Source organism: Trichechus manatus, unplaced genomic scaffold, assembly GCF_000243295.1.
Source record: "Trichechus manatus latirostris isolate Lorelei unplaced genomic scaffold, TriManLat1.0 scaffold00176, whole genome shotgun sequence".
In the NCBI taxonomy this organism is placed as follows: Eukaryota; Metazoa; Chordata; class Mammalia; order Sirenia; family Trichechidae; genus Trichechus; species Trichechus manatus.
Genome location: NW_004444112.1, coordinates 2,854,003 through 2,872,092, shown reverse-complemented (window position 1 = coordinate 2,872,092; position 18,090 = coordinate 2,854,003). Strand labels below are relative to the sequence as shown.

General features: G+C 48.0%; 1 protein-coding gene across 1 annotated transcript; it reads right to left on the bottom strand.

Moving 5' to 3' along the window:
• Positions 1-6,910: 6,910 nt before the first annotated feature.
• LOC101342123 (zinc finger protein 2 homolog) lies at positions 6,911-15,037 on the bottom strand. Its single transcript, XM_023741201.1, has 5 exons — positions 14,989-15,037; positions 14,755-14,852; positions 13,611-13,740; positions 13,244-13,339; positions 6,911-9,247 (listed from the first exon to the last, which is right to left on the bottom strand). Exons 1-5 carry the CDS (start codon positions 15,035-15,037, stop codon positions 7,368-7,370), a joined length of 2,253 nt encoding a protein of 750 aa, XP_023596969.1. The 3' UTR covers positions 6,911-7,367.
• Between the last annotated feature and the right edge of the window lie 3,053 nt (positions 15,038-18,090).

The following is an 18,090-nucleotide window of genomic DNA, read 5'->3' as shown; positions in this document are numbered from 1 at the left end:
TGATTGTCCACCATTTTGTCATCTGATGTGATTTTCCTATGCATTGTAAATTCTGCCTCTATGGTGCTAATGAGGCAGGATTAGAGGCAGTTACGTTGAGTTAGGACTCAATCTACAAGATTAGGTTGTGTCTTCAATCAGTCTCTTTTGAGATATAGGAGAGAGAAGCGAGCAGAAAGACAGGGGGACCTCATACCACCAAGAAAGCAATGCCGGGCAAAGAGCATGCCCTTTGGACCCAAGGTTCCTGCGCTGAGAAGCTTCTACACCAGGGGAAGATTGATGACAAGGACCTTCCTCCAGAGCCGACAGACAAAGCCTTCCCCTGGAGCTGGCACCCTGAATTTGGACTCCTAGCCTCCTAGACTGTGAGAGAATAAATTCTCTTTGTTAAAGCTATCCACCTTGTGGTATTTCTGTTATAGTAGCACTAGATAACTAAGACAGTGCGTAAATTTGAATAACAGTCATATTAACTGGTCTTCTTTGTAAGCCTATGGATATTCTGTCACTGACGGTGTTGTACTTCAGGACAGATCTTCAAATGTTCTTTTCGCCAATGAATGCAACACCATTCCTCTTCATTTTGTCATTCCTGGCATAGTAGACCATATGATTGTCCAATTCAACTCACTAATGCCTAGGATATAGATCTTTATGCATTCCATTTCGTTTCTGACAACTTCCAATTTTCCTAGAGTCATACTTTGTACATTCCATGTTCTGATTATTAATGGATGTTTGCAGCTGTTTCTTCTTATTTTGAGTCGTACCACATCAGCAAATGAAGGTCCCAAAAGCTTGACTCCATCCATATCATTAAAAAGTCCACTCTACTTTGAGGAGGCAGTGTTTCTGCAATAATATTTTGAGTGCCTTCCAACCTGAGAGGCTCATCTTCTGGCACTATATCAGACAACATTCCACTGTTATTCATATGGTTTTCACTGGCCATTTTTTTTTAGAAGTAAATCACCAAGTCCTTCTTCCTAGTCGGTCTTAGTCTGGAAGCTCTGCTGAAACCTGTCCACCATGGGTGACCCTGCTGTCATTCGAAACAACCGTGGCATAGCCTCCAGCATCACAGCAACATGCAAGCCACCACAGTATGACAAACTGACAGACAAGTGAAAGAAGGATCGGTAGTTGGAAAATACGGCCTTGGTGATAGAAACGACTCCAGAGATCGCATGACAGAATTTTGCAAGACTAACGGATTATTCACGGCAAATACCTTTCTTCAACAACATAAACTATGAGTATACTTGTGGACCTCTCTGGATGGAATACACAGGAATCAAATCAACTACATTGGTTGAAAGGGACGATGGAGAAGCTCAATATCATCAGTTAGAACAAGGCCAGGGGCAGACTATGGAACACATCATCAATTACTCATATGCAAGTTCAAGTTGAAGCCAAAGAATATTAAAATAAGTCCACGAGAGCCAAAGTATGACCTTGAGTATGTACATCCCACCTGAATTTAGAGACCATTTAAAGAATAGATTTGATGCATTGAACACTAATGACCAGACAAGTTGTGGGATGACATCAAGGACATCATACATGAAAGCAAAAAGTCATTAAAAAGACAGGAAAGAAAGAAAAGACCAAAATGGATGTCAAAAGAGACTGAAACTTGCTCTTGAACATCAAGTAGCTAAAGCAAATGGAAGAAATAATGAAGTAAAAGAGATGAACAGAAGATTTCAAAGGGCAGCTCAAGAAGACTAAAGTATTAAAATGAAATGTGCAAAGACCTGGAGTTAGGAAACCAAAAGGGAAGAACATGCTTGGCATTTCTCAAGCTGAAAGAACTGAAGAAAAAATTCAAGCCTCGAGATGCAATACTGAAGGAGTCTATGGGCAAAATATTGAATGACACAGGAAGCATCAAAGGTTGGAAGGAATACACAGTCAATGTACCAAAAAGATTTGGTTGATGGTCAGATATTTCAGGAGGCAGCATACGATTAACAACCGATGGTATTGAAGGAAGAAGTCCAAGCTGCACTGAAGGCATTGGCAAAAATCAAGCCTCCAGGAACTGACGGAATACCAACTGAGATTTTTCAACAAATGGATGCAATGCTGTTAGTGTTCTTGTCTATGCCAAGAAATTTGGAAGACAGCTACCTGGCCAACCAACTGGATGAGATCCATATTTGTGCCCATTCTAAAGAAAGGTGATCCAACAGAATGTGTAAATTATCGAACAGTATCATTAATATCACACACAAGTAAAATTTTGCTGAATTAAAAAATGGTTACAACAGTTCATCAACAGGGAACTGCCAGAAATTCAAGCCAGATTCAGAAGAGGATGTGGAACAAGGGATATCATTGCTGATGTCAGATGGATCTTGGCAGAAAGCAGAGACTACCAGAAAAGATGTTTACTTGTGTTTTATTGACTATGCAAAGGCATTCTACTGTGTGGATCATAAGAAATTATGGTTAACATTGCGAAGAATGGGAATGCCAAAACACTTAATTGTGCTCATGCAGAACCTGAACATAGAACAAGAGGCAGTTTTCGAAAAGAACAAGGGGATACTGCATGGTTTAAAGTCAGGAAAAGTGTGTGCTAGGGTTGTATCCTTTGACCATATTTATTCAATCTGTATGCTGAGCAAATACTCTGAGAAGCTGGATTATATGAAGAAGAATGCGGCATCAGGATTGAAGGAAGACTCATCAACAGCCTGCAGCATGCAAATGACACAATCTTGCTTGTGGAAAGAAAAGAGAACTTGAAGCACTTACTGATAAAGATCAAAGACCACAGCCTTCAGTATGGGTTACACCTCAACATGGAGAAAACAAAAATGCTCACAACTGGACCAACAGGCAACATCATGATAAATGGAGAAAATACTGAAGTTGTCAAGGATTTCATTTTACTTGGATCCACAGTCAACACCCATGGAAGCAGCTGTCAAATCAAAAGACGTATTGCATTGGGCAAATGTGCTGCAAAAGACCTCTTTAAAGTGTTAAAAAGCAAAGATGTCCTTTGAGGACTAAGGTTCGCCTGACCCAAGCCATGGTATTTTCCATTGCCTCATATGCATGCAAAAGCTGGACAATGAATAAGGAGGACTGAAGAAGAACTGATGCCTTTGAAGTATGCTTTTGGCGAGGAATATTGAATATACCATGGACTGCCAAAAGGACTGCCAAAAGAACGAACAAACCTGTCTTGGAAGAAGTACAGCTAGAATGCTCCTTAGAAGCGAGGATGGCAGGACTTTGACTCACATACCTTGGACATTTATCAGGAGGGACCAGTCCCTGGAGAAGGACATCATGCTTGATAGAGGGTCATTGAACAAAAAGGAAGACCCTTAAGGAGATGGATTGACACAGTGGCTGCAACAATGGGCTCAAGCATAGCAACAACTGTGAGGATGGTGCAGGACAGGGCAGTGTTTTGTTCTGTTGTACATGGGGTCGCTGTGAGTCGGAACCTTCTTGATGGCACTTAACAACACCACAACAGGTATCCCAAGAAATCCAAACTCCATTTTTTGATGCCACATCATCCCTTTTCTTCCAGTCTCTGCTTAAATATTAACAACCAAACCCATTGCCGTCGAGTGGATTCCAACTCAGTGAACCCTATAGGACGGGGTAGAACTGCCCCATAGATTTCTTAGACCGTAATCTTTATGGAAAGCAAGATCATCACATCTTTCTCCCCGAGTGCAGCTGCTGTGTTCTAGCCACTGACCTTTTGGTTAGCAGCCTAGCGCTTAACCACTGCACCACTCTATGGCAATGTGCTTAAGCATTACATATTTCAAAACAGCAAAATCCCAGATAACAGTCCACAGGTGGTTCCTCCCCTTGTTAGCTCTCCCTGTCCCCACGCACAGGTCACATCTGGGAAATCAGATAAGGACCCCCTGCCTGCCCTGCCAAATTTTTGCCTCCAGACCCTCAGCTTCTTGCTCTCTGATTCTCCCCTTCGTAGGTAACCGTGTGAACTCTGCATGCAGCCCTCTAGCGTGCTTCCCTCCAGGACTTGTGAGTCATAAACTGTCATTTCAACCCCAATTTAATATCCATACAGGTGGTGGTCCCATCAGCTGACCCCTCTGGGGCTGTTTCCTCCTGCAGTTGGTGCTCATTTACTTATTCATATTTGTCTAATAGCAAAACACTAGGTCACTGAGGCCTTCAGCCCATGGATGAAGTTTTCGTGTCCCACACTGTACCTTGGGGCATCCCTTAACTGTTGTTGTTGATGTTAGGTGCATGTCCCTTAACTAACGAAGATGATTTGCATCACACAGGGCTTATCCATTATTAATGTTTAGGGAGTCATCATGGATATACACAGAAGAAAGAATGTACAGGGATGTGCACTGCATGTGCTTACAGTAGTTCAATTTCTAGCAAAAGGAGAGGGATTAAAGAAATTATGGTAAATTTACACAATGAAAACACTATGTAGCCATTAAAAAAGGAACAATCGGAAGAATGTTTAATGACATGAAGGAATATTCAGGGTCAGTACAAAAAAGATGAGTATGTAAAATCTGATTCTGATTTTCTTTTAAATTTTATCTATTCTATACGGAAATGATCAAACAAAAGCAACTTGGAGGATATTTCGAAAAACTGGCTTAGTTACATGATAAGTATCAATGTTCTCCAAAAAAAAAGCTGAGGATCCATTCTGGATTAAAACAGACTTGAGACAGGACCAATAGGTGATTCTTGATCAGGCCTGAATGAAATATTTTTTAAAATAAGCTATCTAGGACATTATTGGGGGTAACTAGGGAAATAAGCATTTGGAGCATGGAGTAGGTAAGCGTGGTTTCAATGTTTAATTTCCTGGGTGGGTAGAAGAATGGCTGTGTTCCTTGGGGACCTTTGCCAAAGGTTTTACAGATGTCTACTGCCTTTCAAAGGGTTCATGAAAAAAACAAAATATACACTTAGAAATGTCTATGTGTATGTGTGAGTACAGAAAGAAAAACGTACATATACTGGACATTTAAAATAATGAACACACATGATATAAAACTGCATATTGTTAAAAATAATCAAAATTCAAAGAAATTGAAAAAATAAAGTTTAATCCAAGCGTTCTATATGCATGTAGGGAAGAGAATCTTGTTTCCAAAAACAAGTAGTGCAAAGTAGGGTTGTTAAAATTGTTAAAAAATAAACCTTTGAATTAGCCCAAAACAATATTTGATTGCATCATAATTTGCAAATTGGAGGTGCGTGTCTCCCTAAATCAAGGAAAAAAAATGAAAAAGAAACACTTATAAAGATTGAGGATTTCACGGAAGCTTTAAATATTTTTTTCTTAATGAATGCAAGTTTCCATGATGATGAAGTATACTTAATAGTTACTGAGTTAGTATTAGAGTCTTCTCAAAATTTTGCCCATTTACCCTTTGTAGTTATGAGTCCTCTTGAAATTATTATTAGGGGAGCCCACATCCTTTCTCATTAAATCACGAAGTAATGGTTTTGTTATTGACTAGCCTTTTCTAGGAGGAAAAGACAAATTTACAATGCTGTAGAGCAGCTTGTTGTAGGGGGAGCCGATGCTTTTGCATTTGTGTCAGGCTTTTTTATAGTTAATTTTTGGTTTCCTGTGTGAGAAAGTAACCACTAAAATCAAAGTAAGATGTCTGTCATTAATTTTTTTCTTTTACAATATCAACATGTTTGGAACCTCACTCCACGCACAGCAACTGATAGGTTCCCACGCTTAACTTAGTTCCCACGCTCCCCTCCTGGTGGCGCAACGCTCGGGACTCCTTTTCCCAGGAAACCTTTTCTTGAAGCGACCAGCGGCGCCAGGCACGGAGCGAGTAGGGACCTTCGGAAGATGTGTCCTGGGCCAGCCGCAAACCACCCGTGCTAACTGTGGGCCCGGAAGTGACGGCAGTGGATGTGCGCAGGCGCGGCGGGAGCACAGACCGTCGACTCCGACGGCCGGTAAGAAAGAGGCGGTGGCACAGCGAGTCCTGAGAGTGTGGCGGTCGGCGTGTGTGTGTGGTGTGTGGTGTGTGTGTTCAGGGCGGTGGGCACTATGGACGTGAATGTGCAGGAGGGACTGATGGAAGCACAGTCCCGGGAATAGTCCAGCACGGGCTGTGCTGGGAGAGCGGACCGCGTGTGCGTGCCGGGGGCGGGGGGCCGCGGTGCCGTTTGTGGAAGTACGACCTCCGATTTGTGCATATTACTGTGAGGGGAGGTGAGACCTCTGGTGTGTGCGTGTAGCCATAAGGAGTGGGCGTGCTATCTGTGCCCTCACGTATGTGCGTGTGATTTCGGAAGGCCACCCTAAAAATCGTTCATTGTGGACACTTCTGTGTAACCTCAGGTGTCTGCTACTGGTATGTCACACGCGTGCGTGTGCCAGAGAGAGGGGGCGCCCACTACACGTGAAGCTTCCTGTCTGCAAGTGAGACCTCAGGCGTGAATGTGTGACCGAGTGTGTCACACTTAATGTGCATGTGCCTAGTAGGTGAAACCGCCAACCTTTCGGTTAGTAGTGAAGCACTCAACCATCTGCACCACCCAGGGACTCCTGTAAAGTGCTTACATAGTGCAGAATAAAGTCTTACATTAACGTCGCCATCTCAACAGACTTTAGGAAGTCCTCACACTAAAGCTAAAGAACAAAATGCAACTTTTTTTTTAAAGAGCTGGACTTTGTGAGGTTCATTTCAATATATAAAACTTACTGTTTTGGGGAGAGAAACAAAACCCAAAAAATATGGTCCAAACATAGGAGACACAGACAACTAAAAGAGCATCATTTAAAAATAGCTTATTTTTAAAATTAACTTTTGAACTGTGCTCCAGGCCCTGCTGAGGAAGCCCACTCACACGTGCGGGCATCTTCTGCCACCTGGTGGGCATCGCTCGAACCTGCATGATTGAGAAGAATTAAGGTGGTTGTTGGGTGCCCTGGACCCAATTCCGACTCATAGAGCTTCTATAGGACTCAGCAGAACTGCCCCCATAGGGTTTCCTAGGCTGTAACTTTTACGGGAGTAGATCACTTGGTCTTTCCTGTAGAGCTGCTGGCTGGGTTCAAACCACCAACCTTTTGGTTAGCAGCCAGGTGTTTAACCATTGCAACACCAGGGTACCTTCCAGAAGGTTTTGGTGAAGCAACTCTGACATCTTCACAGAGGGTATTTCCTAAAGAGGAACGCGGATCCAAGACACACTCCCTCTTTCTCACCTGATGAGGTAGGTGACCCAGCAGGGGCCACACCACACCCAGCCTGCGTTCCTGATACGCACAGGGGCCACCTGAGAATGGAGGACAGGACACCGAGGATAGACAGAAGGCCTCTGCCACAGTTCCACAGGCCCGCACTTCACTGACGCACAAGAACTAAACAGTTGCTGAGGGTATTCTGGTGCTCGCTGTATTCACACGGTCTCCCCGGGCAGTGAGTTCCCTGATGCTGGACTGGGAATCTGCTCTGGCTGAAGGCTCTGCCGCATTCGCAACACTTGAAAGGCTTCTTTTCAATGTGAACTCTCTGATGGAGAAGGAGGGCTGCAGCCTCAGGGAAGGTTTTCTGACAAGTGCCACAGACAAAAGGATTGGCGCTTGCGTGGACCCGCTGGTGCTGCGTGAGGTGTGTGCCGCGGCTGAAGGCCTTGCCGCACACATTGCAGGCATAGGGCCGCTCACTGGTGTGCGCCCGGTAGTGCTCAGTTAGGTGTGACAGCTGGATGTAGGCCTTGCCACACTTATTGCACTTGTACGGCTTCTCCCCCGAGTGCGTCCTCTGATGGAGGGCGAGGGATGAGCTCTGCATGAAGGCCTTCCCGCAGTCACTGCAAACGTGGGGCTTCTCCCCAGTGTGGATGCGCTGGTGCTGCATGAGGAACTTGGCCTGGCTGAAGGCCTTGCCACATTCTCTGCATGTATAGGGCCGCTCTCTTGTGTGGCTCCGCTGGTGCAGGACAAGAGCAGAGGAGCTGCTGAAACGCTTCCTGCACTCGGCACACCTGTAGGGCTTATCACCACTGTGGAACTTCATGTGCTGGGTCAGGTAGGAGCTCTCGCTGAAGGCGCGCCCGCACTCGCTGCAGGCATAGGGCTTCTCACCCGTGTGCATCCGCTGGTGTTTGGCCAGGCATGAACTCTGGCTGAAGGCGTGCCCACACTCAACACACACATAGGGCTTCTCGCCCGTGTGCACCCGCTGGTGCTTGCTGAGGGATGCACTTTGGCTGAAGGCCTTGCCGCACTCATGGCACATGTACGGCTTCTCCCCGGTGTGGCAGCGCTGGTGCTCAGCCAGGGACGAGCTGACACTGAAAGCCTTGCAACACACGCCGCACACATAGGGCCTCTCCCCGGTGTGGGTCCTGTGGTGGACGAGGAGAGCCGAGGAGCTGGCAAAGGCTTTGCCACACTCACTGCAGGCAAACGGCTTCTCCCCGGTGTGGACGCGCTGGTGCTGCACCAGGTGGGTGCTCTGGCTGAAGGCGCGGCCGCACTCGCTGCACACATACGGCTTCTCGCCTGTGTGTACTCGCTGGTGTCTGGCAAGAGCCGAACTCTCGCGGAAGCGCTTGTCACAGATGCTGCACACATAGGGCTTCTCGCCAGTGTGGATCCGCTGGTGTTTGATGAGGGATGAGTTCTTGCTGAAGGCACGTCCGCACTCCCGGCACACGTAGGGCTTCTCGCCAGTGTGGATCCGCTGGTGTTGAATGAGACGCGTGCTCTGGCTGAAGGCCTTCCCACACTCCTCACATGCATAGGACTTCCTCCCCTCAGGAATCCTCTGACAGCTCACCAGGCGTGTGTTCTTGCCAAAGGCATCGTTGCATGCTGGTGTGCCCTCCCCAGTATGGACTCCTTGTGGCTGACTAAGCTCTGGGAAACAGGCAGAGGCTTCCCCAGATACCCCTTCACTTCTGCAGGGGTGACCCTGGTCTAGGACTGACCCGCTGTTTTTGTGGCCATGGTTCTCAGAAGCTTGCACCCCCGCTGGAGTGGCCTGATGCTCCATGAGAAACAGGCTCCAGGGGAAACTTCCCGTGACACTCTGCTGGGGGCTTTTCTTGTGTTGGCTGCAGTGCCGCCGTCCCTCCACTGCCCAGCCATCCAGCTCCGGGACGTCTCTCAACATGGTGTACCAGAAATCCTGCCCCGGGAGTCCTGTTGTCGTACACCTCTGAGGTGATGCATCTTCATCTGGAGGAGGTGGTGCAGGCCGGCTGTCCGGCTCTGAGTCTGAAAAACAAGCAACCAAGCTCAGGTCGCAACCTGAATGTGCTCTCCCTCTGTGAGAGGACGGACAGAACTTATTAAGTCATCAGAGCAGGATAGCAGAATAAGATGCTGGCCAGGGATCATATAGATCTGAGGCTTCCAGACAGAGCTCTTGCGGTTGAGGAAGGGTCCAGGGTCTAAGGACAGAACAGTGGGTGTGTCTAGTCTCCAAGACCACCTCCAGGTTCAAGGACTTGCTAGGACTCATGGGACTCACGGCTATCGTTTATCACAGCAAAAGGATACAAAGCAAGAGCAGCAAAGGGAAAAGGAGCATGGAGTGAAGTCCAGAGGAAACCAGGTGCAAGTTTCCAAGAGTCCTCCCTCAGTGGAGTTGCAACTTAATTCCCTCAGCAATGAGTTGTGACCAGTGTGTGAAAGGTTGTCCACCAGCTGGTGCTCATCAGAGACTCAGTGCCTAACGTTTTTATTGGAGGCTGGTCACATAGGCACTCCCTGCCTGGCACGTAACAAAATTCGAGACTCAAGAAGGAAAGCAGGTGTTCGGCATAAATCACATTGTTTCCACAGTTTAGGCACAGGGAGCCACTCTTCAATTTGAGATATTTTTTGATGTAGACGTTTGTTGTTGCTGTTGTGTGTTGTCAAGTAGATTCTGACTCATAGTAGCCCTACAGGACAGAGTAGAACTGCTCCATAGGGTTTCCTAGGCTGTAATCCTTACAGGAGCAGATCACCAGGTCTTTACTCCCACGGAGCTGCTGGGTGGGTTCAAACCACCAACGTTTTGGTTAGCAGCTGAGTGTTTAACCCTTACGCTACCAGGACTCCTTATGTAGACATTTGAGGCTATAAATTTCCCTCTGAGCATTGCTTTAGCTGCATCCCATGAGTTTTAGTATGTCATATTTTCATTTCATGTGTAAACATTTTATATTTCCCCTTGTGATTACATTTTTGACCCATCAGTTGTTTAAGAGTATGTTGTTTAATTTCCACTATTTGTACATGTTCCAGTTTTCCTTATTATTGATTTCTAGTTTCATTCCACTGTGGCTGAAGAAGATATTTTGTAACAATTCAGTGTTTCAGAGTTTATTGAGACTTGTTTTGTGACTTAACTTTCCTGGAGAATACCGCATGGACACTTGAGAAGACTGTGAATTCTGCTGGTGTTAGATGGAGTGCAGTAAGCCACTCTTTATCAGTTAGGGTGGTGGGAGCTCTTTAGAAATCCAAGTTCCCAAATGCCAGCCAAGGCCTTTCCAAGGATGACAGTCTCAGCCTGCTATGGTAATTCTTTTCTGCACAGTAGGGAATGGAGATGGTGTAAGGGAGCACACAAAGAGATGGGCCAAGGTCACCAAGAGCCACTCATGACTCTGCCACCATTTTGGGCATTTCTCAACCCTCTTCTCCTTAAAACAGTCCCTGTGGATGTGCACTAATTATTTGCGGGATGGATACACTATGGCCCACACCACAACCTCAAAAGCGAGGTGATATGTTAGAAGGCCTGGGCTTCAGGAAAGGTAACAAATGAGCCCATGGTCACCCAGCTAATAAATGGTGAAGCTGTGTGTCTGAGGTGTGAGATCCTGTGTGGTAGGTGGAAAATGGTCCCCGTAAGGTATATACAGAGCTCTGGTGGCACAGTGGTTAAAGAGCTTGGCTGCTAACCAAAAGGTCTGTAGTTCAAATCCACCAGCTGCTCCTTGGAAACCCTATGGGCAGCTCTACTCTGTCCTATAAGGTCGCTGAGCTGGAATCGACTCAACCGCATCGGGTTTGGTTTGGTTTTTTCGGTACATACAAGGAGCCCTGGTGGTGCAGTGGTTAAGCACTTAGCTGTTAACCAGAACGTTGGCAGTTTGAATCCACCCAAATGCTCAGCAGGAGAAAAGACTTGGCATTCTGCTCCTGTAAATAGTACAGCCTGGGAAACCCTACGTGGCAGTGCTACTCTGTTATATAGAGTCACTAGGAGTCAGAATTGACTCATTAGCAAACAATAGCAAGGTATATTTTAGTCCTAATGCCCGGAACCTGTGAATGTTACCTTATATGGCAAAAGATATGATTAAGCAAATAATCTGACATGGGGAGATTGTCTTAGATTATCCTAGTGGACCCTAAAGGCAATCTCATGCATCCTTACAAGAGAGAAGCAGAGGGAGGTTTAACAAAGAGAGGATTAGGTGATATGACCACAGAGGCAGAGATTGGAGTGAAACAGCCACAAGGAATGCCAGCAGCCACCAGAAGCTGGAAGAGACAAGGAGGGATTCTCCCCTAGAGCCTCCAGAGAGAGGGGAAGCAGACCCTGCCGACACCTTGATTTCAGCCCAGTGATGCAGATTTTGGACTTTAAGCTTACAGAATTGTGAGAGAATAAATGTGCATTGTTTTAAGCCACCAAGTTGGTGGGGATTTATTACAGCAGCCACAGGGAATAAAACCCATTGCCACTGAGTTGATTCTGACTCATAGCGACCTTACAACTCGCAATAACAAGAGGTAGAAAAGACTCCCAGTGACAAGGCCTGAACCCAGGGAAGAGGGTTGGTCCAAGGTCGGAGTGAACATATTTCATATACGACAGACCTGCCCAGTTGAACAGCATCATTTACCAGGATCTGGATGTCTGAGGAAAAGTCTCAAGGAAAGAAAACCGTCTCCAGCACCGGCCCCCAATGCTAGCCCCCAAGCCTCATGCTGAAAACAGCTACCAGGCACTGACCAATCCACCAATATCGCTGCACAGCCAGACCCTGCGCGTGGGCACTGGTTGAGGCCTGAAAGCAGAGCCAGGAGTGTGGCTCTCACTGTCCCTAAAGCCTAGGGCTCCTTCCTGGACTACTGGAGGGTCAGGAGCAGGGTCCATGGGAGGTACTGCAGCAGGGGGAGAAAATGCACATATAACCCAGCTCTACTGCCAGGACCTCACACCAAATGCCTCATGGGGCTGCAGTGAGGATGCTGTGAGATGACGCCTGTCTAACCCCCGCAGGTGTCCTACACATAGGTGTTCATTATCTGGGGCTGTGATTTGTGTCTGAAAATTAATTTACCATTCGTAATCATGGAAATAAGTTATGTAGACCCACTAGGATGACTATAATCAAAAAGGCAAAATAAATCACAAGTATTGGTGACAGCCTGGAGAAACTGGAAGCCTTGTACATTGCAGGAATGTAAAATGCTGAACTGCTACGGAAAACAGGCAGTTCTTTAAGAAACATGCAGTTACCATATAACAGCAATTCTACGCTTAGGAATACACTCAAGAGAACTGAAAACACATGCCCACACAAAAACTTGTACGGAAAGTAGATAAGAGCCAAAAAGTGGAAACAACCCAAATGTCTATGGACAAATAAATGGATAAACAAAATGTGGTCCATCCATACAATGGGATATTATTCGGCCATAAAAAGGAATGAAGTATTGATACATGCCACAATGTGGGTGAACCTTGAAAACCTTATGCTAAGTGAAGATGCCATACACAAAAAGCCACATACTGTATGATTCTACTGATAGGAAATATCCAGAATAGGCAAATCCATGGATATAGGAAGTAGGCTATTGGTTGCCACAGGCTTGGGGAGAGGGAATGGGGAGTGACTGCTAACAGGTACAGGTTTTTATGGGGGCTCCTCTACCTATGAGCTATTTTATCTGGATGAAATACTGCACCACTATGACCCCATATATTAAAAAGACCAAAAACCCTGTTGCTGTTGAGTCAATTACGACTCATGGCAACCCCAAGCATGAGAGCAGAACTGAACTCCAAAAGGTTTTCTTGGCAGTAATCTTTACAGAAGCAGATTGCCAGGCCTTTCTTCCACGGTGTCGCTGGGTGGATTCAAACCGCCAACCTTTCGATTAGTAGTCGAGTGCAAACCGTTTGCACTACCTAGGAACCTTTGACCCCATCTATAAAGAGGAGGAAATAAGTGATCTAATAGGCACGCCCTCATTCTCACTCACCTGGCCAGGAGCCTCTCGGGACATCTCTCTCTACAATCCAGGGGTCTTCCCACTGCTCCAACTTGGAGATCACGTCTGGTTTGGAATCGGGAAGTCCTGCCCGAGGCGAGAAGGGGAAAGTGTCAATGCTGTTGCTTTAAGTAAGTCAGGCCCCGCACAGGGCCAGGACACTGCAAGTGAGGTGCCTAGCAGTGACAAAGGCCTCGCCCTGGTGACCTGGGCTGTGTGCCCGGTTTCTGTGCACAGAGGGCGCATGACTGGGGCACAGGGTCATAGCAAGGACACACCTGGTGTGGGTGACTGAGGAGGAGGCACACAGGCACACACACAACGACACGGGTGAAGGTGGGGACGGGGGAGGCCTCACCCAGGGACACCAGGTTGCTGTAGTTCCTCAGCATTACGTTGCGGTAAAGGATCCTCTGGGTTGGGCCCAGCAGCCCCCACTCCTCCCGGGTGAAGTCCACAGCCACGTCCTTGAAGGTCACCACTGGCTTCTGAAACATCACAGGCATCTACTCAGCCATGGGCCATGTCCAACCAAGGCTGGCCTCGCAGGGTCGGGGGACGTGAACATTCTGCAAAACACCCTGTTACCATGGTGGGAGGTCCCTGATGGCCTAAACTGTTTGCACTCAGCTTCTAACCTAAAAGTGTGTGGTTTGAACCCACCCAGCAGCAAGGTAGGAGAAACGGCCCAGTGATCTGTTTCTGTTAAGACGGTAGACAAGGAAACCCTATGGAGCAGTTCTACTCTGTACACGGGATCGCCATGAGTGAGAACTGACTTGATGGCAACCAACAACATCATGGGAGGACACATACTCTGAATGGCCTGAGCCAAGAGCCAGCACTGTTACCATAATGATAATGTGCTGGGTGCTGGAGTCACCACTTCACGGCAATTCCTTATGACCTCCCTGGGCACTTGGCTCTGTGGCCCCCAAAGGGACAGCTGGATGGTGTCTGCACTAGCCCCAACCTGAGTGCCTGCCCAGCATTCCTCCTCTGCAGCAGCACCCCCCTGGCCCTGGAGAAGGGCTGACTTCATAATCCCATCTTTTCATCCTTACTGTCCAAAATTCCTACCCCATCTGAACATAAAAACAAGGTACGTAGAGGCTCGGTGCCACCGTTCACTCACTCATCTGCTAATACATGTCTGTCCACCAGGCCCAGCTCTGTCCCTTTTCTGGATGTCGACTAGTAACAGTGTGGCCACAAAGAACGCCTACAGCCCAGACAGGCCTCAGGGAGCACTGCCCAGATGTGCGGCCTCCTCAGAGGTGCTCTGGGTCAGTGATGGGGCCCCAGCAACTGTTTCCTCACCTCTAAGCCCCACCCAGGCTGAGGAGGTAGAGGGGTCCAGGGTCCAGAGGAACCAGCCCTGGACATGTGTGCCCAGGGAGCATGCCCTGTGTACAACCTAAGTCTGGAGGAGGAGAAACGTCACAGAACCGGGGATGGAAGCAAGGGGCCATATGAGCCCGCTAGCATTTCAGGAAACTCACGTGGAAGGCATCTGCTGGGAGCTCAGTGTCCTGGGCCTCCAGCTCGTCCTCCTCAATGTTCTCCTCTGGGTGACAGGAAGGGGCCTGAGACGGCAGAGCTAGAGAAGGGCAAGGGAGTGTGGGAAGCCAGTGATGCCCTCAGGCCCCAGAGACCCTACCCTGCAAATCCCCTTACCCGAAAGGCCCCTGTGGCTCCAAGATCCTGCCAACCTCAGGGCTTCACCACACACCCACTCCCCTCGCCAGCTAGGGGCCCTCTTTCCCAGGGACCAGACCCTCTCATGGTGGCTTGTCCTGCCTGGGATGGTCCCTGCACCACCTGTCCTGGGCCTGCTCCCTCCTGCTGACCCCTCAGGGCTTGTCCAAACCACAATGACCAGTGGTCATTTATGTGCCAGGTATGTTGAAAGAGCACCTTATTGCTCTCAGCTCACTCGGAGTTATGAGTAAGGCAATGCTAAAACAAACAAAAATCCAGTTGCCATCAAGTTGATTCTGACTCATGGGGGGACCCCATATGTGCAGAGTAGAACCGCTCCATACCGTTTTCAAGGCTGTGACCTTCCGGAAACCGATCACCAGGCCTGTCTTCTGAGGCACCCCTGGGTGGGTTCAAACCGCCATCCTTTTGGGTAGTAGTCAAGCAGATTGCACCACCCAGGGACTCCACACGAGGCAACACTACAAGTTCCATTTTATAGGACAGAAACCCAGGCTCCAAGAGGGCAGGATGCTTGCCTGCCTTGAGCTTCCTCAGGGAAGGCACCCCCACCCACCCCGGCCTGCTTAGAGCCGGGGCATTTTCAGAACCCTGGACAGCTCTCTGCCCCTTCCAGGCAAAGGCGACCACTACCAGGATTTCTGACACCCAGGGTGAGTTTCATCTGTTCTCATACTTCCCACAAAGGGAACCACACACTGTGTAACACTCTGGGGTCTCAGGTCCACGCTATCAGGCTCATGGATGGCAGCAGCAGCAGCAGCAAATGCTTGCTGGGCTGCCTGTTTACAGGGACCTTTGGAGACAAAGTGAGACACCAGGCAGGTGAGTGCTCTGAAGAGGAAAAATCGATAGTCCCAGCTCTCCTGGCTTCAGGCCCTGATGGAACCTCCCAGGAGAAAGAGCTGACATGGGGCCTTTTGTTTCTTCCCACAGGGGCAAGGATGGTAAATAGGCCCCTGGGACCCTGATGTGTCGAGTGTCCCCACCCTCCTCCCCATCGGTGAATGTGGGATCAGATCCACTTCTACCATCTGCTGGGTGACCTTAGGCTGTTCACTTCCCCTGGAGTCTCTGTTTCCTGTCAGTAAAATAGAATAATAGTGTGCGGTGTAATGGATCACTTTTGTGTGGCCTTGTCATGGTCTTGCGACTCCCACCCAACTGATTGGGTGAGACTGTGCAAATAGGGTATCTGTGGCCCACCAAGGGGATTGGTCAGTTTTGCCATCCGGTTGGGCCTGAAATGAGCCATCCCAGAGGCAGGAAGGAGAGGATCCCAGCACCACCAAAGAAGAACAGCCAGGAGCAGAGTGCGCATACTTTGGACCCAGGATCCCTGCACCAAGAAGCTCCTGGACCCAGGAGGCAGAGAGAGAGCAAGCGAGCCATAACCCTAAAGACAGCAAAAAGTGTGGCAGAAAAACGGCTGCAGGACACACCAGCAGGAGAGACTGGCAGGAGACCACGCAGTGGGTTCCCTGCCCCACAGAGCGAGAAAGCTGAGTGCCTTTGAGCCGAGGCTTCCTGGCGGAGTAGGGTGCCTCTGGAGACATACTGGCAGTGGCTAAAAGAGCTTTGTAACACTTGCCAAAGCAGGGCAAAGGCCTAGGGCCAGAGAGAGGCGTACCTATGAGCACAGCTGAAAAGAGGCTGTCCTGATGGAAGAACTGTATCCTCAGTGTCAACTGAGCATGAATTGTAACCTGTTACTTCCCTAATAAACCCCGTAATTGTGACTATTGTCTGTGAGTTCTGTGTGGCCATTACAATGAATTATGAAACCCAGCACAGAAGTAGAGAGTACCATTTGGTTAGTGTCAGAACTGGTAAAGGTGGTAGATTGAGGAGGCATGTCTGACCTCTGCCTCATAGGAATCAGCCTTGGGCTGTTGATCTTGACTCTCTCTCCCCTTGTGAAGTTAGAGGATCAGACACCACCCCCAAGCAGTTTTTACATAGTGCCTCCCTTGGAAGGTTGCTTGCTCATTGCTTAGTTTAACAACTAAACTCACAGTCTACGATGAACAGGAACAAGCATAAAATCTGTAAATGTGTTAAGTGCTAGAAAAGATGGCGGCGGGGGGGGGGGGCACCTACTTTGGACCAGGTGGCCAGGGCAGGGCTGACGAGGTGACAACCGAGCTAAGACCCCACCTAGTTTAAGGCAGCAGGGGAGGAGTGTGATGGGCAGAGGAAGAGCTTTATGGTAGTGTTGTTGTTAAGTGCTGTTGAGTCAATTTTGACTCACAGCAATCCCATGTGACAGTAGAACTGCTTCATAAAATGTCCTGGGCTGTAATCTTTACAGAAGCTGATCACTAAGTCTTTCTCCCACAGACCTACTGGGTGGGTTTGAACAGGCAAACTTTCAGTTAGCAGCTGAGTGCTTAACTGTTGTGCCACCAGGGCTCCAAGCTTTAGGTAGTACCTTGAAAAAGGGCCTGGAAGGTGTGATAAGGGGTCTGGATTTGTTCCAAATCTGTGGTCAGCAAACTCCAGTCTGCTGACCATATCTGGCCTGACACCTGTTTTTGTACAGTCTAAAGCTAAGAATGATTTCTGAATTTTTAAATGGAGAAAAATCGAAAGAAGAATCATGTTACATTAGATTCATTTTTCAGTGTCCATCAATAAAGTTTTTAATTTTGTCAATTAAAAAATGTGCGGAAATATGTTTTCTCTCTTGTCAGACAAGTTGCTGTTGTTGGGTGTTGGTGAGTTGATTCCGAGTCACAGCAACCCCATGTGACAGAGCAGAACTACTCCATAGGGTATTCTATGCTGAAATCTCTATGGGAACAGACCACCAGGTCTTTCTCCCACAGAGCCGCTGGTAGGTTTGAACAGCGGTGGACAAATACCTACCTACAATGCTGAGAACCTTTATATCTGGCTCTTTACAGAGAGAGTTTGCTGACCCATGGTCTGATAGGCTGAGAAGCGATGAAGGTTCAAGGAGAGGCTGGCATCACTATTCAGGGTTTAAAGACCTCTGGTGCCACGTGGTGAGAGATGGAGGGGCAACAGGAGGCAGGAAGCCACTGAGGAGGTGGTGGCCTGGACCAGGCTGAGGGCAGGGCAGTGGAGTGAAGGCAGGGGGAATAAGATGTGTT

Bases quoted from the DNA above. Each gene is read 5' to 3' on its own strand.
- LOC101342123 (XM_023741201.1), bottom strand. From the start codon at position 15,037: ATGAGAGGGTCTGGTCCCTGGGAAAGAGGGCCCCTAGCTGGCGAGGGG. The intron at 13,741-14,754 runs GTGAGTTTCCTG...GTGATGTTTCAG, and splicing joins TCCCAGCAGATGCCTTCCAC to AAGCCAGTGGTGACCTTCAA. The intron at 13,340-13,610 runs GTGAGGCCTCCC...CGCCTCGGGCAG, and splicing joins CAGCAACCTGGTGTCCCTGG to GACTTCCCGATTCCAAACCA.